The sequence below is a fragment of the Lissotriton helveticus genome, chromosome 6, assembly GCF_964261635.1.
Source record: "Lissotriton helveticus chromosome 6, aLisHel1.1, whole genome shotgun sequence".
In the NCBI taxonomy this organism is placed as follows: Eukaryota; Metazoa; Chordata; class Amphibia; order Caudata; family Salamandridae; genus Lissotriton; species Lissotriton helveticus.
The window spans coordinates 828,175,262-828,198,369 of record NC_136067.1 but is presented as its reverse complement, the minus strand read 5'-3'; the positions used below and the strand labels follow the sequence as shown (position 1 = coordinate 828,198,369).

Below are 23,108 nucleotides of genomic sequence, written 5' to 3'. Positions count from 1 at the left end.
TAATGTAACTAATGTAAATGGCTGATGTTTAGGTTTGCATACAGTTATATTTCCTTTGTAATCACACATGTATTGTAGGTTTTAAAGTATGCATTCATTTGATTGTACAAGGTGTTTTCATGTGAATGTTTTATCATGTTTAAATGTGGTTTGTATTGTAATAGCAATGACTACGCAATAGTGCGCTTGGTGAAGATGGAAAAACATGGTGGGCATTCTCCAAAGTGTGGAAAAGCAGACCGCCATCTCCAACCAATGGACTCTCACTTTGCCTTGAATTAAACTGGCCTTAGTGAGCTCAGTATTTCCTGGGTTTCCAAGTAGACTGGAGAATAACTAAACAACCAGGCCTAGTCACCGATTAAGACAGAATGCCTTCACCTATCAATATGTCATGAATATAGCCAGATGTCCCTAAAAGTAAAAGTTGTTTCAAGTGGTTTGAAATGTTTTTAATGAACATTCTGGAATGAAAGCAAAACTGAGAGGTGCTCTTCCACTCAATAATAGTTGTCTGTGCTAAGTACACATCCCTCTTTCCCCACAAATGGATCTAGACTTTCACATGAATGTTGCTAGGCATGGCTTTAACATTTTTTGCAATATTGCTCTCAATTTATGTACCAGTCAAATCAGTGTGAACATCAATAGAACAATTCTACGTCTAACCCTGCATTCTGTTGCACCTCCAAGGTTTTGTAAGACAGAAAATTAAAATTTAACACAAGCCTAGCAAAGCTGGAGACCAAGAGAAATTGTGTGTGATTTGTGATTTGGGTGATGAAGTATGAGAAACAAAGGGCCTGATTTAAATGGGATGGGTTACTGTGTCACAACGGTGACGGATATCCTATCCGCTGAAATGTAAATCCCATAGAATATAATGGGATTTTTATATCGGCGTGCCAGATAACCGTCACCTTTGTGACGGAGTAACCCATCCGCCAAGATCTAAATCAGGCCCTAAGTTATAAATGTTATCAGTCCGCAAGTCTTCAATATTATGGTAGCTAATTCACTAACAGTACAAGATTGAGTACAGAACAGTGGGCAACAATACTTAACAAGCTCTCACAGAGACGGAAACACCTTGTCATACACAAGATCAGCACCACTATAAGCCAGTAAAGACTGCAGAGAGTGCTGGGGCACAAGTTCTTTGCATAAGAGGTCTATTAGAAGACATGTCACTGCACACTGAAGCATCTATAGGTAGATTAACTCGTTTTCGCAAACGCAGGTAGACACCATTTTCACAGCTAATCACTGAGAGGAATACAGTTATCACAGAATGGACTCCGAGGAAATACAGGAGGTAGGAAACGAGTCTTCTTCCGATGAAAAGATGGAAATGGACCGCATTGACTAGTTTTGAGACCCTGGATTCTGTCACTGACTTTGGTCAAAAAGAACTCCCATGGATTCAGACCCGGGGGGATAGGTTCAGGCACTGACCCAAGGCCAACTAGCCTTCAGTCACAGAGTGGCATGGGTTCCCATGAACCTTCATTCTTTAAAGTGCTGTGCTGCCTTTCAGCTATGTTCCCATTATACAAATACCACATACATATATTCAATGCAATAACCTCTATATTGTTAGGATTCAGCATAAACTTTTTAAGTCCAATCCAGCTTCTTCTGGCTTGCACTCAACTGTTTAGATTTTCTCAATTGATTGAGGAGGATGAAGAAAGACTGCCCAATGTAGGTGTATTTGTCATAATTCTATATTGACTGACCATAAGACGTAAACATCATATTCAGTAGGTGTAGACAGGTATATAAAAAAACTGATGATACAGTATTGTCCTGAAACACTTCATACAGCAAATGAACAAAGAAAGGCCAAAAGGGGTAAGATTGACTGTTAATGAATGTTCCATAAGCAGTAATTGCCATCACTATAGGGCCTCTAATTTGCATTTGGTCCGTGCTAGACTAGGACAGGATTGTCCACCTAGTCTAATGCTACAAGCAGGTCACTTCGACCCAGGAGGTGATTATCTCGTTTGTATTTCCTGCTGCAGATCACCCTTAACTAACCAGTGAGTGATTCCATACCTTTGTCAGAAAGAAGCAAACCTGGTGTTAGCCCAGTAAACAGTTCAACTCGACATGCTGCAATTACTGAAAAACTTGTTTCCAAAGGCTTCGCCAGATAAGGTATGTAAAAACTGATGGTAGTCCGAAATATCATGGATGGAATATCAAGTAGCCACAATATCATTACCAAGATAACGTAATCTGAAATATGAAGGGGTATTTGTGCATAGGTTAAGCATAGATTTACTATACTTAAATACACATCTTCGTTCCTTGACAATATGGATGTTATTAAGGTATTTAGATGTGGAGTTAGGTATAGAAAATCTATACATGACTTACTGGTTAATTATTTGATTCTCAATATTTTGGTCACAATATTGTTGCCACTCGATATTCCTTCCTCAATATTCTGGATCTACACCGCAAAAACTAGCATCAAGCCTACTAGGTTAGTGAGGTCACAAGGTGTTTCTTCAGAATCACAAGACTCAATTCTCTCTTTAGGGAGATATAAAGAAAAAAATGCAAGACACTAGTTAAAAAATATTAAAAGCCTTCAAATAGCCTTGATGGTTTCTTTATTACTCAGAAGAAGTCAACTTTTGTTTTGTTGCTCACTGATGAAGATGTAATCAGTGCGTAATTTGTAAAAAAAAAAAATGCCAGGGTTCTCGTCAGCAGGCCACTTCCCCTTGTACTGCCTATTGGCGCTGTCAATTACAGTAACAGCATAACTAATAAGTCACACTCCACAAGTGTGACAATTCTGACAATTTCAGGGCATCAAAGTTAACAGAATGGCCTTGGCAGCAGGTATTTTTCATTCTTAATGTATATTGAATTAATAAACAACAGTTATTGTCCTCATCTCTGAATTTTAAAAAAACAGCGCCACCATGTGGCAGACTGTCATAGGTACAGTGATGACAATTAAGTTCAGGTGCCGAGCACTAGACACCACCGGCACAAATTAAGCACTGGATGTAATTGTTGTTACTTGTATAGTCTGGGACAAATGTGATGTTACTTTATTATATGCAATAAATCAAGAAACCTCATGCATACATGCATGTTTAAACGAGTGCAATATGGCAAGAACTGATGCATCCCGCTGTAAGGAAGGTGGCCATCCGCTAGAACAAGGCCTTGGGTTCGAAATTATAATAAAATCATATTCTCAGAGGTCAGTTCTGTAATCTAGGGTTGGGCGACTTTCACTGACCGGAGTGTTGTGGACGGCCGGGCTTGGCTCCGCTGTGTGTTCCTGGCCGGGCTTGGTTCCGCCGACCTCTGTCCCTTGCTGTGGTGGCCGGGCTAAGCTCCGCTCGTGGTCTGGCCGGGCTTGGCTCCGCCTGAAAACCACAACCCCCAGCAGCCTCATCGCGGCAAGGACGCCGCTCTCGCTAACAGGAAGCGCCGGGAGGCGCATAAAGGATCCCCTGCCACATAGTCCAGGGGGAGGCGACTTTCACTGACCGGAGTGTTGTGGACGGCCGGGCTTGGCTCCGCTGTGTGTTCCTGGCCGGGCTTGGCTCCGCCGACCTCTGTCCCTTGCTGTGGTGGCCGGGCTAAGCTCCGCTCGTGGTCTGGCCGGGCTTGGCTCCGCCTGAAAACTACAACCCCCAGCAGCCTCATCGCGGCAAGGACGCTGCTCTCGCTAACAGGAAGCGCCGGGAGGCGCATAAAGGATCCCCTGCCACAGAGTCCAGGGGGAGGCAACTTTCACTGACCGGAGTGTTGTGGACGGCCGGGCTTGGCTCCGCTGTGTGTTCCTGGCCGGGCTTGGCTCCGCCGACCTCTGTCCCTTGCTGTGGTGGCCGGGCTAAGCTCCGCTCGTGATCTGGCCGGGCTTTGCTCCGCCTGAAAACTACAACCCCCAGCAGCCTCATCGCGGCAAGGACGCCGCTCTCGCTAACAGGAAGCGCCGGGAGGCGCATAAAGGATCCCCTGCCACAGAGTCCAGGGGGAGGCGACTTTCACTGACCGGAGTGTTGTGGACGGCCGGGCTTGGCTCCGCTGTGTGTTCCTGGCCGGGCTTGGCTCTGCCGACCTCTGTCCCTTGCTGTGGTGGCCGGGCTAAGCTCCGCTCGTGGTCTGGCCGGGCTTGGCTCCGCCTGAAAACTACAACCCCCAGCAGCCTCATTGCGGCAAGGACGCCGCTCTTGCTAACAGGAAGCGCCGGGAGGCGCATAAAGGATCCCCTGCCACAGAGTCCAGGGGGAGGCGACTTTCACTGACCGGAGTGTTGTGGACGGCCGGGCTTGGCTCCGCTGTGTGTTCCTGGCTGGGCTTGGCTCCGCCGACCTCTGTCCCTTGCTGTGGTGGCCGGGCTAAGCTCCGCTCGTGGTCTGGCCGGCCTTGTCTCCGCCTGAAAACTACAACCCCCAGCAGCCTCATCGCGGCAAGGTCGCCGCTCTCGCTAACAGGAAGCGCCGGGAGGCGCATAAAGGATCCCCTGCCACAGAGTCCAGGGGGAGGCGACTTTCACTGACCGGAGTGTTGTGGACGGCCGGGCTTGGCTCCGCTGTGTGTTCCTGGCCGGGCTTGGCTCCGCCGACCTCTGTCCCTTGCTGTGGTGGCCGGGCTAAGCTCCGCTCGTGGTCTGGCCGGGCTTGGCTCCGCCTGAAAACTACAACCCCCAGCAGCCTCATCGCGGCAAGGACGCCGCTCTCGCTAACAGGAAGCGCCGGGAGGCGCATAAAGGATCCCCTGCCACAGAGTCCAGGGGGAGGCAACTTTCACTGACCGGAGTGTTGTGGACGGCCGGGCTTGGCTCCGCTGTGTGTTCCTGGCCGGGCTTGGCTCCGCCGACCTCTGTCCCTTGCTGTGGTGGCCGGGCTAAGCTCCGCTCGTGATCTGGCCGGGCTTTGCTCCGCCTGAAAACTACAACCCCCAGCAGCCTCATCGCGGCAAGGCTGCCGCTCTCGCTAACAGGAAGCGCCGGGAGGCGCATAAAGGATCCCCTGCCACAGAGTCCAGGGGGAGGCGACTTTCACTGACCGGAGTGTTGTGGACGGCCGGGCTTGGCTCCGCTGTGTGTTCCTGGCCGGGCTTGGCTCTGCCGACCTCTGTCCCTTGCTGTGGTGGCCGGGCTAAGCTCCGCTCGTGGTCTGGCCGGGCTTGGCTCCGCCTGAAAACTACAACCCCCAGCAGCCTCATTGCGGCAAGGACGCCGCTCTTGCTAACAGGAAGCGCCGGGAGGCGCATAAAGGATCCCCTGCCACAGAGTCCAGGGGGAGGCGACTTTCACTGACCGGAGTGTTGTGGACGGCCGGGCTTGGCTCCGCTGTGTGTTCCTGGCTGGGCTTGGCTCCGCCGACCTCTGTCCCTTGCTGTGGTGGCCGGGCTAAGCTCCGCTCGTGGTCTGGCCGGCCTTGTCTCCGCCTGAAAACTACAACCCCCAGCAGCCTCATCGCGGCAAGGTCGCCGCTCTCGCTAACAGGAAGCGCCGGGAGGCGCATAAAGGATCCCCTGCCACAGAGTCCAGGGGGAGGCGACTTTCACTGACCGGAGTGTTGTGGACGGCCGGGCTTGGCTCCGCTGTGTGTTCCTGGCCGGGCTTGGCTCCGCCGACCTCTGTCCCTTGCTGTCGTGGCCGGGCTAAGCTCTGCTCGTGGTCTGGCCGGGCTTGGCTCCGCCTGAAAACTACAACCCCCAGCAGCCTCATCACGGCAAGGACGCCGCTCTCGCTAACAGGAAGCGCCGGGAGGCGCATAAAGGATCCCTTGCCTCCTCGTCCCGCGGGACGCGCGCGGGAGAAGCCCGGGACAAGGGCGGGGCCATCTGCGGCCGTCAGAGGCCGGAAGAGGCTGGGCTGGGCCAGGGACTTTGGTTATCTCTCCCTGGTTTCTGGACTAAATGTAAGATATATTACAAAGTATTGATTTTTATTTGTTTTATCTTTCTTGGCTTTTTCAACAATATAGAATTTTATATTCACTGGGCAAGACACAGTTGATTATCCCTATCTGTATATAGTATCCTTGGTCCTAATATGTCAAAGCTTAGATCTACAAAACCAGCGGCCGCTAATGATACAAGGACAATGGATAACTATCTTGTCAAGGTAGTTAATAAAATTAATAAAGAAAGGCGATTATCATTAAATAGGGTAAGCCCAGATGTTTCACCCACAAGGCTGAGTTCTCCTACTACTCCGTTGTCTCACTTTGATAGCTGCTTGGATGATCTTAATGTAATTGCCACCAATGATGTATCCATCATGGTGACATCAGAAGAGCGGGAAACTATAACTGACTCTATCCCCAGTCTGAGCCCGACATCCTCCCCAAGGCCCTCACCAACCCATTCACCTGTTCGGAGAATGGTGCGGGCATGTAGGAAGACCCCTGTCAAAAGGGTGGGGGGTCGGAAGCCAAAAAAGGCAGGTACCACATCAACCAGCCGTGGAAGTACACCACCAGAACCCATAAATAACGCTGAGGCAAATATCTTGCAGCCTGCCCATATAGAGCTACTGGCAACTATCCTTGAGGCAAAACTACAAGCAATGATTAGACCACTGGTGGTAAAGTTAGAGCAGGTCGCTCAAGAGGTCTCTAGACTAGGGGGCCTCCTAGACTCCCATATGACTCGGCCTCATACACACACGAGCCCCCCTTCTGGTCCTTCTAGTTCTTCTGGTAACACCATAGCAGGGGCCGTAGCACCCGCATCTGCTAGTACTAGGGACAAAGGCTCAGCGGGCACTGCACAGATTTCATCTGCCCTATGTACACAAAAAACCCCACCCCCTAATTTACCGCCTGTGGGAACTGAAATAATACAATCATCAGTACAACCATCTACATCCCATAATGGCAGTCAGAATACCACAGTAGGGGGAGAAATTGGAGGGAGAAGTAGGTCTAGGAGGAAAAATTCTGTCAATCTTCCACCGGAGTGTGTTCCATACACTGTGGTATTAACAAATGTACCAGAGGTTGACTCCTGTTTGACTGATCCAAGGCTAGAAACCCATGCTGCCTTAAAAAATAAAACACTTGCTTGGTTAAATAGGAATTGTGGCTTTCCGCTTGCCTTTTCAAATGATATAATATCCACTCGTAGAGTAAGCTGGATTGGCAACGCCAGAAAAAGTTTGAGAGGGGACTGTATCATTGTAAACTTTAAGCATCCACAACATGTGGCAACAGTCCTCCTCAGAGCCACCTCTTTACCTACTGTGGAAAATACTGTATGTGCTAGACCCCTTGGTTTCTTTTACAACCACTTGGATAACACCCAATATCCACCACCACATCAGCAAAGGTATCCAGTAAATGGTCACAGAAGGGGGGTGGTTGGTTGTGTTCCAAATACTCTTTTGCATCAAACCAATGGGGAGTTATACCGTCATCAGCTAGCAAATAGGCAGCTGGATCACACCTTACCATTATACAATCGTTATACCGCTTTATCCTCGCTCGAGGAAAATGATTGACTGCCTGCTGCCCTGGGGAGCTCTGTCCAGCCACCAACACCGTTTCTCAAAATTGCTACATGGAACGTTGCTGGGATAAAGAATAAAATCGGGAACGCAGAATGGCTAAAGACATTAAAATCTTTTGACATCATTGCCTTTCAAGAGACATGGGACCAATTGAACAGTTTCTCTTTGGATGGCTACAGCCACTTTTGCAATCCTGCAGTTAGTAGTGCTGCAGGAAGAGCCAAGGGGGGATTATTAACCTTATTTAAACTGGATGTAAAAGGTAAATTAACCCAGTGTATTTTTGATTGTGAAAACTGTTTGATTGTTGAACTTGCCACTCAGGATAAAGCCAAAATTATTTTTGTACATTTTTATAATTCAAATGCTAATGAGTGTACTGGCCAAAATTTGGAAGTACTAGATACATTTTTGTCAGTCTATAGTGCAAATGTAAATACTTTTGAATTAATATTTTTAGGGGACTTTAATATTCACCCACGCACCCTACCATGTATTAGTCAGGATGATGAAGGTCCTCCCCTCTCCTCATCTATCCATCTGGAACACACTAGGCGAGGTGAGCACCTTGAAACTTTTCTCGCAGGATGGAATTTATACGAGTCAGGTTGCGGGGACAGTAAAAGTAGGTTCCCTACTTTTAAGGGAAAAGATGATGGCACTATTATAGATTATATTTTTATGTCTTCTTTTTTGCTGAACAATGTGATAGATTATTATACAGAGGTATCAGTTTTTAGCCACCATAATCCTGTTTTACTTGAAGTGCAGCACACAGATTTAATCTCACTAAAAACAGTGAAACATAGAGGGGGATTAAACGTCGCCGTTAAAGACCAGAAGCGCAGGTTAAAATGGACAAAAATAGTCCCTGAAACATTTCTTCAAGAGGTCCTTTCTAAAGTAGAGGATGAAGTTGCAATATGCTTAGCGAACCGAACACAATGTAAAGACATTATAGTGGCATTTGATAATATCTGCATAGAAATTAACTATAGTTTACAGATTGAATCCAGGCAGAAGCCGCTTCTAGGCAAAAGATGGTTTGACAAAAAATGTACGAAGGCACATGGAGTGCTACTTAAAGCATTGAAAGCTATGCCAAAAAATTGTGCAGAAATAGCTAGTGCAAGGAATGTATACAAAAAAACGATTTTAGCGAGGAAAAGGGACCTGAAAGATATAGCATGGGCCCAACTTCTTGACCCTGAAATTCTAAAAAATAGTGGCCTATTTTGGAAAACTATTAATCAGCCACTTTTTTCTGGTGATGAGAATACCCCCCTTGAAGCAAACATTCCGGACGAGGGCTGGATCCAACATTTTAGACAGATATATTTAGAAACCAGCTGTGATGACGCCCCTGTTGTAATCCCGGAGGCATTGGAAGTGGAACCTTGTAATGCAGAGGTCCCCGCCGTCACCTTTGAGGCGGCAGAAGTAGAAAGGGCAATAGACTTGACTCTAAAAAACAAAGCACCGGGCCCCGATGGGGTACCAGGGGATGTTTTCAAAAGTGCCCCGAAATTTTGGTCTAAGGTTTTATGTAATGTTTTTAACGCTCTCAAACAGGACAATATCCCGGCCTCATGGAAAAAATCCATCATTATACCGGTCTTTAAAAAGGGTAATAGGCAAGACCCCTCCTGTTACAGACATATTTCATTGATTGATTCGTCGGTGAAAATATTGGGCCGGGTTATTTTATCCAAACTGAATGATTGGTTGAATGAGAAAGGGGTCCTATCAAATGTTCAGTACGGTTTTAGACCAAAAAGGAGTACGATAGATCAAGGTCTTAACCTTCACTTATTGGTGGACAAATACACTAGGGCCAAGGAGGGGTCCATGTACCTGGGGTTCATGGACCTCTCGTCTGCTTTTGACCTCGTAAATCGCTCAAAATTGTGGCAAATCTTAATTGAAATGGGCCTGGATAGGGCCCTTGTTAATCTTTTAGCGGATTTGCACACCGGTCTTATAGCATCGGTTAGAGTTACCTCGGAGGGGCGTTGTACGAGTCACTTTAATTCTGAAAGGGGGGTTAGGCAGGGGTGCATATTGGCACCCCTCCTATTCACCATCTATATAAATGCTTTGGAACCAGCACTAAAAGAGGCATCTCTTGACATCCCACGTATAGGAGAACTTGGAATTCCAGTTCTTCTATATGCGGATGATGCCGTCTTGCTTTCACGGACTGGGGTTGGTCTCCAACGCCTTTTGGACGCTTTTGAAGACTTCATGGGTTCCTTGGACCTAAAGATAAATGTAAAGAAGTCTCAAATTAAGATAATGGGCAAGAATAATAAGAACAAGTTTTTAAAAACATTTACATGTGGCAAACAAAAGTTATGTAGAGTAGCCACTTTTCCATACCTGGGGATCACTTTTGATGAAAGAGGCACTTGGGGTCCCCAGTTAAAAAACAGAAATATCTCCCTTGCTAGATCATCCTCTGCACTTCAGGGTTTTATGAAAAAATTAGGAGCTAGGCCAATAGCATCCTTAATAAAAATATGTAAAGCAAAATGTCTTGCGGTGGCCACATATGGCAGTGCAATTTGGGGATACCGTCCCTCGGACAGTATTCAGAACACTGAGAACAATTTTTTAAGAACTGTCCTCTCAGTCCCACAGTCCTCTCCAACTTATATAGTCCACACTGAACTAGGAGTAGGATATATTTCAGATTTGATTAAAGTGGCCCCTGTTCTAGCTTGGTTGAAGACCTGGTTGAATCAGGAAATCCCCCTTAACCACATCATTTTAAAAGACTGCTTACAGCTAGATAGAGTAAATAAAATCCCGTGGCTAGCTTACATTAAAGACAGTCTTGTTAAGTTAGGGAGACCAGAGCTCTTCTTTTTCCCGGCCTCTTTAACAACAAAAGACATTGCCGTGGTTAAAGGTATGATGGGAGAACTGCTAAGTTTGGAGAGGGAACAAATGGAACTAGAGAAACCAACGGTAAGGGCTAGCATTATCATGAGCACCCAAGTAGGCCCTGAACTGTATTTGACTACTGTGAACCAACCATATCATCGTTTTCTTTTAACTCGTTTCCGGTTTAACTTGATTCACTTGAACCTCGGACATTTTCCAACTTGGTGTACCCCTGAGAATGCAATGCCGTGTACTTGTGATAATTTCTCTATCCAGAACACAGTGCATTTCTTGATGTTCTGTGGCCACTACATGGCAGTAAGGACGAAATTCCTGATCCCTATTTTAAAGGAGGCAGGGTTCATCCAGGTAAAGCCAGCGCTCCTGTTTTTACAGCTATTGCAGACCCCCAGGATTATGTTCCATGTTGCTAGTTTCCTAGTGGGGGCTGTTAGGATTAAGAAAAGGAAGATGACCGATAATACTACTAATATGGTTCGATAGTGGATGAAATTGAATATTGTTTACACTATAGGGAATGCTTATTATATGAAATTGTTTTGTATAAATGTAATATGTATGTGATTATGAAGCTCTATCTAACTGACCTCTTTTTATAGTATTTTATTGTATTTTAACAGGTACTTCTAAAGGAAAACATCCTTTATATTTCTTTTTGTAAATATATAGATCGTGTAAATTAACCATGATTTTATTCTGTATTAATTATGTATTTTAGATTGTCTGAATATTGTATAGTGCTATTGTCTTTTTATGATATTGATTTATCGAAATAAAGTATTTTGACTGACATCCCCAACCTCTTATATGCATCGTTTCCTGCAAAGGCCTAATGACAATACAGCACGGAAAAGCGAAGACAGCTGGGAAAGCAAAAAGACTTGTGTTGCTGAGGGGGGGAAATTGTGAGAGGTATTTCAAATTATCAACCCTGACAAGTGCAAGCTTGTCTTCAAAATACAAATTGGAATGAACTCTCAGAACCCAGGCGTAAAAGCAAGCAGACACGTTGAGAGGAAAGAAAGTGTTACATCTGGTGAAACTAAAGTATGTGAAAATACCTTTCCAGCGAGAAAACTAGTAAATCAATATGCAGGACGACAAGAAGAGAAGTGAAATGCTGCCATAATAATGGAAAAAGGGCAGAAAAAAAAGACTGCAACGGAAGCGAAGTGCAGTTGGAGAGGCTGACAAAAAAAAAAACTCAGAAACACTTCATACAGCAGCAGGGCGAATCAAAGGATAGAGGACTGGCCACTTATCACACTGGGCATTTCCCCAGCGTGCCGGAGCTTTTGAAAGCCTCTGTCACACACTCCAGCTCCAACAAGTGGGGGCATGGAGAGGAGGGAGAGGGAGGGATGGAGAGAGAAAGAGGCAATGGGAAGAAAGCTGGAGGAAAGAGAGAGAAAGAGAGGGGGTGGGAGAGAGCAACGAGAGACGAAGAAGGCAGGAGACTGGACTTTATAGGAAAAGATCAAAAGACAAAAAAAGTAGAGAGTGCTTTGAACATGGGTTGCTTTTAGTCCCAGTTCAGCCATGAACGCGCTCGGATCAAACTTGAATTTGACCGCATTGGGGGAAAGACGTGATTTGTGGCAGCACCAATCACAGGTAGATCTGCAGAGAGAGAGAGAGAGAGAGAAAAGCAGGGGTGTAGCATCCATTAGTGCAGCAGGTGCAGTGGCACCAGGGCCCAGTGGCTTCTGGTTGGGGGCAGGCGGGGGCACGGAACACTGATTATTGATGTATTTTAAAACTCAGACAGAAGCCAGGGAGTCCATTCCCTTTCCTGTACTATGGCCCATGACACACTGGTTACACTACTGGAGAGAGGTTATCGAAGCAGTTACAAGAAAAGGGTCTTGGAGCCTAAATTTTCCTACCCTTGAAGTTATTAATGGCATCCATAACTCCGAGGGTGGAGAAAATCCCGGCCATTACAAGTTGGACCTTGAGGTACCTTGGAGATGAGGAAGTACAGGGGGGAATCAGTAATTCTGGGTCTGAATCCCCATTAATAGCCCATTTCCACCCGGATTTTCAAATGGGGATTTCAGTTGCTTTCAAAAAAATTATAATTTTTTTTAGAGATTATGAAAAAAAAAACTGGTACACTGAACTCACACAAATGACAAGATGAGAAAACCTCACCTCTCCATACTAACAAAAAGAAAATGAAATGTAACGAAATATGCAGATTTAGAGTGTATTCGAAATGGGGAGTATCCTTTACAACACAACTTTTACTCAGCACTACCATTACGACGCAGCTATTACAACGCAAGTCGTTACAAAGACTTGCGCTGGAGGGCGCTGTAGGATAGGGAATAGTTTAATTTTCTATCCAACACCTTCCCTACTATCCACGGGGACTGGAGTTGGAATAGAAAATTAAACTATTCCACTATCCAGCGCCCCCCAACGCAAGTCGTTGTAACGACTTGCGTTGTAAAAACTGCGTTGTAATGGCATGCGGAGTAAAAGCATGCATTGTGATGTCATACATCCATTTGAAATATAATGAAGAAACAGTAGCATGAAAGACATTGCAGAACTAGTCGAATGTTTGCAAAGCAGAGATTGCTTAACTACTTGTGCAGTAGTGGACAAAAGAATATGCGGGAGAAAAGCCACATTTTACTAATATGCTGCAGATAAGAGTCCTTCTTGTAAATTGGTACTATAACATTTTTGACCCAAGGAATTGTCATGTTATAGAAGCCCTGCAAATGGAAATCGCTAATGTTTCTGGGAAGTGGCAACCTTTATGTGTTTTATGGGTGGGAGATTTTAATTGTACACCTTGTGAATTTAGTAATGAAAGAGTTTGTGCTTTCTTGGACACAGATGACCACCCTTTGGCACATTTTATTCGCACCAAGCAGGGAGAGGCGCTGAATACTATCATCATCGAGAACAACCTGGTCAGTATGAATAATAGTTTTCCAGTCCAGTGCCCTAATTTTGATGGTGGGGCTAGGGAAAGTTCGATTGATTTTATGTTTATTTCTAGGGAATGCTCCTCTTTGGTGTTATGTTATGTTATGTTACTGTGGATTTATAGAGCGCATTATCACCCAGAGGTCTCTAAGTGCTATCAGCGGACATCAGACTGGTTGAAACAAAGTGAACTGTTCAAAGCGGACCCCAAGCCTATAAAAACAAAAAAAGTTTTCAGACTCTTCCTAAAGCGGAGGAGGTTCGTTTCCTTACGAAGTTCAGTGGGAAGACGGTTCCATGCCTGAGGCGCAATGGTCGAGAAGGCTCGCCCGCCCAAGGACGAGCGATTGTACTGAGGGCAGGCCAGGTTAGCAGCATCAGCCGACCGGAGGACCCTACTCGGGCATAAACGGCCCTTGATGTAGCTCGGAGCTGAGCCATGTACAGCCTTGTGCACAATACAGAGGCTTTTGAATTTGGATCTCTGTAGAATCGGGAGCCAGTGTAGGTTCTGCAATAAGGGTGTGACCTGTGCATGTCTGGATTTTTTAAAGATTAATCTTGCCGCTTCATTCATTACCACCTGAAGGCTAGCCAAAAGATTTTTTGGCAGACCCAAATACAGGGCATTCCCATAATCAAGCCGTGATAAGATCAGGGCGGAAACTGCCAGTCTAAGGGTGCTGAAAGACAGAAGTGGAGCAAGTTTCCGAGGCTGACGCATTAGGCCCACAGTGGTTCCAACCACCGCCGATACTTGCTGTGACATGGAAAGCAAGGCACCAATCTTAATAGCAAGGCTTTTTACGAAAGTGGCCGATTGGGGGAAAGGTCCTAGTTCTGTGGGCAAGAACAGATCGTTCTACGGGTTGGAAATTCTAGTGACCGCTAAAACCTCAGTTTTTCCAGCTTTGATTTTTAGCGAATTTGCCGACATCCAATTAATGGTAAACTTGAGAATGTCTTGCATTCTCAAGTGAACCCCAGGTGAATGGTCGATCTGAATCAGGATTTGGGTATCGTCGGCATATTTATAAACTCTGCAATCCAACTGATTTAACGCCGCAATTAGAGGTTGCAGGTAGGCATTGAAGAGCAGGGGAGATAGAGCTGAATCCTGGGGTACTCCACAAACCAACATAGCTGGCTGGGACACCCGATCTCCTAATTGTACTCTCTGAGACCGATCCCTGAGAAATGAGGATAACCAGGCCAGAGCTGTGCCCTGGATCCCTCGATCGCTCATCCGCGTTAGTAGTTGGCGATGGTCCACAGTGTCGAACACCGCGGATAGGTTTAGGAGCACCAGAGCACACGGCACTTTTTGGTCTGCCCTAAGTCTCAGATCGTCCAGTACGGAGAGCATGACTAATTCCGTACTGTGATGGGCTCTGAACCCTGCCTGGTTAGGCTCAAGAAGTTGATTAGACTCCAGGTGGCGAGTAAAAGATTGTAATACATGCTGTTCGATAATTTTTGCCAGAAACGGTAGATGACAGATTGGCCTAAAGTTCTTAAAAATGTTTGGGTCAGCACCAAGTTTCCTTAAAAGTGGAATCACCCGAGCTTCCTTAAATCTGGAGGGGCGATTTTCATGTGGCTCAAAAAATAGGAAGTGACCACAACCCATTAACTGTTTCACTTAAAGTAATAGCAAGAACCTCAGGGGGTGATGGTCGCTTGATTGACTACAATCGCAATAAAGGCGAAAGAGTAAGCTAGGGGAAAATAAATCCAACACTTTTTGAGGAAGAAACGGTCCGTTCTAATTTAGACCTGATTATGGTTTGCTTGGAACAGGATTCTTCCTCATCCACGATTGTTCAGAACTATGAACGGCTCAGTGCTAATGTAGCTGAAAGATTAACCTGTCCACTTAGGCCTAAGCAGCACCGCGAGACACGTTGGTTCAATGCGGAATGCTCTAGAACCCACAAAATTTTAAAAACTGCTCTACAATCACACCCCCAGAATGGAGAACAAATAAAACATGCGAAACGTTTATACAAAACTACCATCAGCGTAAGGAAAGAGGAGTTGAGGCGCATAGTGAGGGATGATTTGGAAAGAGCAAGTGCTCTTAGAGATAGCAAAAGTTTCTGGGCCATTATCAACCGTCCCCAATTCACTGAAGAAGTGGGAAAAATGGAGACTATCATCCTAGATGATACCTGGGATTGACACTTTGCACCCATTTTTAATTCAAATGGTAGGGAGTTATTGATGTATAATGAGGATCTCCCGGCCGACATGACACAGGTAGTAGAGCTTACTCACTCACTCACGGTGACTGAGGTGTAGGAGCCACTCGCAAAGGGAATGAGTAGGAAAGCTCCAGGTTCAGATGGAGTCCCATTAGACCTTTTTAAGTTACACATAAATATTTGGGCACCCCTGCTTAATCAGGTCTTTAAATCGGTGGTGACTGGCCCAATCCCAGTATCCTGGAAAGAGGCCATAGTTGTACCTGTGTACAGAAAAGGGAACAGAAATGATCCTGCCTGCTATAGGCCTATTTCCCTAATCGGCTCCACCGTTAAAGTATTAGGTAGGGTAATCCTTGTCTGACTGGAGACCTGGCCAACTAGCAGGGGGATCATTCCAAAAACACAGTAAGGGTTCCGGAGGGGACTTGGAACTACATAGCTGTGCCTAAATTTATCCCTGAACATGCGCAAGTACATGAGGGCAAAGAGTGGTTCTATCCACCTTGCCTTCATGGACTTGTCCTGTGCATTTGATACTGTCAACAGGGGTAAATTATGGGCACTAATGACAGACATGGGCTTTGAAAGTGCTCTAATCCTGCTCCTCAAAAGGTTACATACCCACACATCTTTTTCCATAAGACTTGGTTCACACGGGGGGAAAAGACGAGGCCTATTGCCTCAACAGAAGGTGTCCGGCAGGGGTGTATTTTAGCCCCTTTTCATTTTTTAATATATACGAATGACCTGGAAACCTTTTTATTAGGCAAGAAAATGTATTTTCCACGCATCAAAGGACAGCCAGTTCCGCTAATTTCGTATGCGGACAATACTGTACTTATGGCTTTGAAGGGTAACAGCCTCCAAAGCGCCCTGGATGCCTTTACAAACTTCATGGCGGCATTAGACTTGAGGGTTAATTACTCAAAGTCTTACATAATGGTATGCATCCCCAAAAAGACTAAAACTAGACGTTTTAACGTAAGGGTGGAACAGTTTACATGTCTGGATAACATGTTTAGTAAGGATATGAAATGGGATTTGTTGATCATGGCTAGAGCACAGCAAACAAGCAGTGTAGTAGAGGGGCTTTTTAGGCTTGCTTGTAAGTTAGGTCACAAGCCAGTGCCTGAGTTTGTTACCTTATACAAAGCAAAATGCATGTCGGTTGCATTGTATGGGGCCGGGTGTGGGGTTACCAAAGAAGTTGCCCGTTGCAAGTGGTGGAGAACAAGTTTATAAAACGCCTGTTGATGATTCCTAGCAGTGCTGCCACCTCATTTTCTCACCGAGAAGTGGGGATGGAATATATAGAAGATCACATCGGCGCTGCCCCCTTGCTTTTGTGGGCCAAAAATCTGGGCCTCAGAAGAGTTTCAGTTTTCTAGAGAGATCATCGAAGACTGTATTAACTTGGAAAAGTCTCTAAGGATCCCTTGACTTCGGTGTGTGAGGGATGGGTTACTCCAGATTGGGCAGTGTGAGTACTTTGACACGCCGTCAAGCATCCCCATTAATGCGAAAGGCAAAATCAAAGAGGAGCACAGTGTCTGGGCAAAAAAGCGCCATTCACAACTGGAGGTACCCGGCCCTAGCTGCCCTTTTATGCATAAACAGCAATATTACCTTTCCTTCGCCACAAACAGCCAGATGCATTTTCTTTTAACAAGATTCCGTCTCAGCACATTGCACTTTCTGGTAGGGTTTCCTGAACAATCAGGGTGGACAGACAACCTAGATGTGTCACTTTGTAAATATGGCGCAACCTGGCGCATTTTTTACCCTGCTGGCATGTCACAAAATGTGATGCACCAGCGGCGCAAAAGTGATGCAAGGGCTCATAAATAAGCCCCTTAGTTTCCTTCTCATTACTTCTGTAGCATGTCTGAGTGACCCAGAACATCCCCTTTACATGAAGACTCCCCCCCCCACTCTGGTGGAGTTTGACCCAGTTAGGCTATGCGGTTGCTCTGATTTTTCCTGCTGGGTATTGTTTGCTACATGTCCTACTTTTTGAATACATTGAACACTGCCCATTGACTGTCCAGGGCCTTCTTTAGGGGTGACCTATATGAAATAAAAAGGTAGACTTGGGCCTGGAAATTAGGTTAACTTGAAGATCAAAATGTTAGTTTAAAACTGCCCACACATGCTCTGCAGTGGCAGGCCTGAGACATGTTTAAAGAGCTTCTCAAGTGGGTAGCACAATCAGTGCTGCAAGCCCAATAGTAGCATTTGATTTACAGGCCCTGGTCACATGCAGTACACTTTACTAGGGACTTATGAGTAAAACAAATATGTCAATTGTGGATAAAATCAATGTTACCATGTTTAAAGTAAAGAGCACATGCACTTTAGCATTGGTAAGCAGTGGTGAAGTCCCCAGAGTCCTAAGGCCAGTAAAAACAAAGTCCGCAAAAACAGGTGGTTCGAATGCAAAAAGTCAGGGGAAACCATGTCAAGGACGCCAGTCAGGCTACATATTGTTCTGAAATGTATAAACAAGCATTTGCAAACCCCATAGGTCTCGGCTTTGCACGGGGCTGGCCAATCTTTTGGCTTTCCCAAGAAAAACAACAATGCTTGCTTAGTACCCATGTTGCCCATATGCTGAATCAAAGCACCAACATTTTCTGACACTGTGGGTAGGGTACAGTTGTAATGATGTAAAATAAAAACAAAATACATCCATTTCAAAAAGGATCCTTTTGTCCTTAATTGGCCTTCATATGATCCCAATGAGATCCTAAACAGCACAGATAAACACTTTTCACCAGGCCTCATAATAACAGCAGGCTGCATTCTTGGATTTTGAACTCATGCTCACTATATTATATTTGAAAGTTCAATTACAAGAATGCAGCACGATGGGAGCAAGATGGCGGCTGTGTGAGGTTCTGCAATTCACCACCCATCTATGACTCCAGGCTCAAAAGCCTACTGGAATGGTTCACTAGTATAATTTGGGGCAATAGGCCCAGCTATAAGAAATGGGGTTGGGTTTATTTACATCCTCTCTCCATCCACTTTGCAAAGATGTTGGGCTGAATGTAAAGATGCGCTTGTAAACATTAAAATGGTATGAGAAGCTACAGAGTTAAAACGTGTTTTCACATGCAGTCTTCGTGTTCTGCAAAGCTGACAGAAACCAGGTTCGCTGGCAGGTGCACCAAAGTGTCTCAGGTGGGGCTACCCCTCCTGTTAGTTCACACCCGAGCTGGCCCTGTTTTACACATTTCCTGTTTCGAGGGAAGCGATTAGTGAACTTAATGGTCTTGTTACACAGCAGATACTTCCAAGCTCAGGTAATTCACACATGACAGGCTCAGATGAGCTTCAAAGGTTGTGAAGTTAGGAAACTTTGACTTAGTGTTGATTTGCTGGCTGAGCCTGCAACCAGTTGGCGGCTGCATCTTCGCACCTTACCACTTCTGACCGAGGATGCAGAGCAGACGTCTTGGTTTATTTTACTCCACGCAGGGTTTTTTCAACCTACTTACTGCACTGGGCAGGGTACACAGCGTCAGTGTGTACAGTGCTGGGTAGCACAACATCCTGTTCGGGGAACTCAGCCACCACATGAATCAACACCAGACTAGCAACTTCACTCACGGCAGAAGAGAGGAGAGGACGAGGAAACTAGCAGCCATCCCTCCCTGTCTCTCGCGAGATTGATTATTTTATAAACATCAAACCACATAAAGGGAATATTGAAAAGCAGGAGAGGGTTTGTCTGACACATGAGCGGCAGCTGCTGCTTCATTAAAATACTGTGTGCAGTGGCAGTGTTTAATTTGTAAAATAATAAGTGCCAGGGCTCTGGCCAGGCGGCCACTGCAACTTGCACCACCTATTGCCCCGTCATCGCTGCCTCTGACGGTACCAAAACATCTCTCTCGCCTGCAAGTGCGACAGTTCAGATTATCCGAGGTCCACATAACTAAAGGAATGGCTGTGGAGGTGGGTATTAGTAAATTTTAATATATATTGCATTCTTAAACAACCGTTCTTTTGCTCATCTCTAAATTGGATGAGCAGCGCCACCATGTGGTACACAGTCATACCTGTGCTGTTGACAATTATGTGGTGCCCAGCACCAAAAACCAATCAAGTGCCAGTGCCGAGCACCGGAAACCACTGGCTCAAATTAAGCACTGGTGCAAAGACTGACTTTGTATCACGTGTATAAGCAGGGGTGTAGCTTGGGGGGTAAGATTCTTCAGATTTCCCAACAATCACTCTGGAGTATCTTGTGAAAATACACCATGTGAGAAGCAGGGCATGGGGGGAGTGGGGGGGCAGTGTGTAAGAAGTGCTTAATAGACAATATATTTCAAACTAACCAACAAAAACACGGATAAGAGAGAAACTGTATGTGTTTATTTATGTGTTTATGCGAATGCCAAGAGAAATCTAACAGATACCTCGCCATATCTGACTTAAAGCACTTGTATTCAACTATTTACTGTAAAAAAAAATTTTTTAGGGTGGCGGGGCGTAATACCTTAACCCCCCCAAAGCTACGCCCCTGTCTATAAAACAAGGAAGCCAGTGCTGCTCTAAAACAGTACAGAGCGGCAAATGAAAACACAGGCCAGTAGCATGGGCTTGCAGGATGAAAAGGTAAATAGCTGAGGCTTGCTGACAGCGCCATATTTCCGAGTCCTGAGCTGAGTTTATTTTAACTGGGGCATTCAGAGCAGCGCAATGTAAAAGTAATAAATGAATCCCATAGGAGAGAACATTATTGCGATGTAAGAGGTAAAGGGGGTGGGGATGCAGCTCTGAAACTGACTGGCTCTGTAGCCCCGCCACATGAGTAGGGGCTGGATGGTGCTCTGTGGTCATCAGTGTCAGAGGTGATGTGCTGACCGTGAGTGCCATTAAGAATCTGCTACTGCAGCCAGCAGCAGTTTATTGGACTTGAAGTCACCCCTACTTTCCCCATAGAAGAAATACTGAAAATGAGGGAGTGAGCAGGGACACACTAATAACACTATTCAAAGGAAAGGAGAGGCCCAGTAACAAACTGCAGGTGCTGATCCCTCTGAAAATGTTTAATAATGTTTACATTAAAATAGAAACATAACGATGAAAGGCAGGAGGCAAAGGGAAGGGATGGGAAGCAAAGGCGGAGCAAGTGGGAGAGGTGGGCGAACAACTGAACATTGAGCAGAGAATGCTGGTGGAAGCATTCAATTTACAGAAAAATACATTCAAACACGCAAGCAAAATGCAGCGACGGCTCCGGAGGGGCTCCGCCCCACAGGAAAAAGAAAATGATAATAACATCATGCTATTATAATTTTCAGTATTGGCTCTGTTGTGTTTTTTTTAGGCGTGGGCGGGGCGGGCTGGGCCGCCGACAGAGAGGGGGAGGAGTGGTGGGCCCTTTCTAAGTGTGCATGATGGTTTGGTTGGCCGCCCTGGGCCTTCAAAACAGACATGCGCACTTAGTATGTTCTCCACCCGGCTGTATTGCATAGCCAGGTGGAGAACATGCACAGGCTCTCCCCACCTGTTTTGGCGCCGAAACAGGCCATTCAAACCAATCATGACACTGTAGTATTGCTTATGACAGTAGCATCGTGATTGGCTATGGGGAGTATGGGAGCCTGTGCGCATCCTGCATCGATCAAAGAGGACAGAGGAGAGACGGCGGCCAGCAGGTAAGTGCAATTTTCTTTTTTTACCTTTCTTATATTTATTTATTTTTTTAATCTCCACCCTCCCCGTCCCACCATCACTACTGCTCCGTATCAGCCACTACTGGCAAGTTGGGTAAGCAGTGAATGAGCTGAGGTGTAGGTGGCGGAAGAAATAGGTAGTGTTTTAAGGGGCAGGATGGGAAGGGAGAATAAGAAATCTGGGAAGCGAGAGCAGGATAACACATGTACTCCCATTTTATGTTCAAAGGAAAAGAAAATTGAAGTTCCTGGATGCACAAGGATACAAGTCATTGTTATGTCCTGCTCGACTCGTGCCTGGTCATTCCAGAGTTCTTGTTAAATGTGTGGACGGGGGTTCTGGAATGGTCAGACACGGCCTGGCAGTTATTGCCATGAAGTTGGGGGTGGCAATGTTGTTCCTTCTGCTGCTCTTGCCTCACTTAGTTTATTCATAAATAAACTGCTCATCTTGCTCATGATGACGCCCTATCTTCTGGCCTTCACTGTAAGAGTCATCCAATCAAAAGGCTGGTAAAGAACTATGCTCCAGGGGAAGGACAAACACAAGAAGAGGAAAGAAAGTCATAGAATAAGAAGCAATTAAATGGGATAGACAAGTAAGTCAACTGATGGTTGCAATAGCGTGGCTTAAATCCCACATTAAGTATTGGTATCGTCCACAATAGGCCAGCGACAATAGGCAAGAGCTACAAATGAGCATCTTGCTTACCCTCCAGGAACTCCTAGTCTTCATTTCTAAACAACTGTTACTTGTTTTTCTTAAGGGCTCTAATAGTTTTGTCAATGCATGCAACTCATTTACCATTTTACCAGGGATTATCAAATCTAGAATTTCTTAATGGTGTGTAGTGATAGAACTTGAACAGTTTGTAATAAGCATGCAGTACCTGTAAGAGCTTGCGGGGTGGCTGAATTGGGGATGGTTGCGGCATCCTGAGGAATAGAGCTAATATCAGGCTCGGGTGTGCTTCGCGGAGGAGAGATGGCCAGAGGAGTCATGACAACACGGGATTTCAGCTGTAAATCATAAAAAGGACAGCGATTAACAGAGTGGAAGTCAAACCCATCTTACAGTGATGTTGGTTCATGCGCTTTCATTACAGAAGGTACCCCCATTAACTATTATCTCCCAAAACCTGAGAGTCCCTGAGAGCCACATGTATGAAACAATTTTGCAGTCGCAAATGGTGCGCATTGCAAAATTTGGTTATTTGCAAAGGCAAAATAGCATTTCATGATGTATGAAAGGCTTTGTAGTCGCAATTTTGGTAATCGCAAAAATTGCGATTACCTAAAATTGCGGCTACAAATAGGGAATTGCAACGTGAGATTCTCTTAGCACATGTACCAAGCATTTTCTAATTGCAAACTGAGCATTTAGGAAAATGGTATGACCATCAACTTCAAATCGATGGGAACCATGTGCAAATTTTGAAAAATGCATTCTTCAAAGTGCCATGTAGTGCACACATGCCCCTAGGGCATGTGTTCTCTTTACATGTGCACATGTTTATCTTTTGGGATGCCTCTGGGGGCCTTAGGGCCCCTGGCACCCTTGGCTTTGCATTACCTAATTTGCAATTACCAACTAAGTAATCGCAATTGAGCTAATGCAAAACCATTCGCACCTGTGGGCCTTTCGGCCCATTGAAACAAATGAAGTAGTATTACCTAATAGCGATTCCCTATTTAAGCAAATCGCTATTTGGTAATATTAAGAAATTGCGAAATCTTTGGTAATTCCTTACATACATAGCATTTTGCGATTACCAAATAACAATTCGGTACAAATCGCCATTTGGAATTCGCAAAATGCTTTTTTGATACATATGGCGCCTAGTAGCTTCCTATGATGCATCAAAG

At 45.4% G+C, this 23,108-nt stretch overlaps 1 protein-coding gene across 2 annotated transcripts in view; it reads right to left on the bottom strand.

Annotated features, from left to right (window-relative positions):
- The window catches only part of SCML4 (Scm polycomb group protein like 4), a 571,844-nt gene that overhangs the window by 167,782 nt on the left and 380,954 nt on the right, over nucleotides 1–23,108 (bottom strand). For both annotated transcript variants that reach the window (XM_078648414.1, XM_078648415.1), the window contains exon 4: nucleotides 22,133–22,262. In XM_078648414.1, coding sequence (XP_078504540.1) covers nucleotides 22,133–22,262 — 130 coding nt within the window. The remainder of the gene's footprint in view (nucleotides 1–22,132; nucleotides 22,263–23,108) is intronic.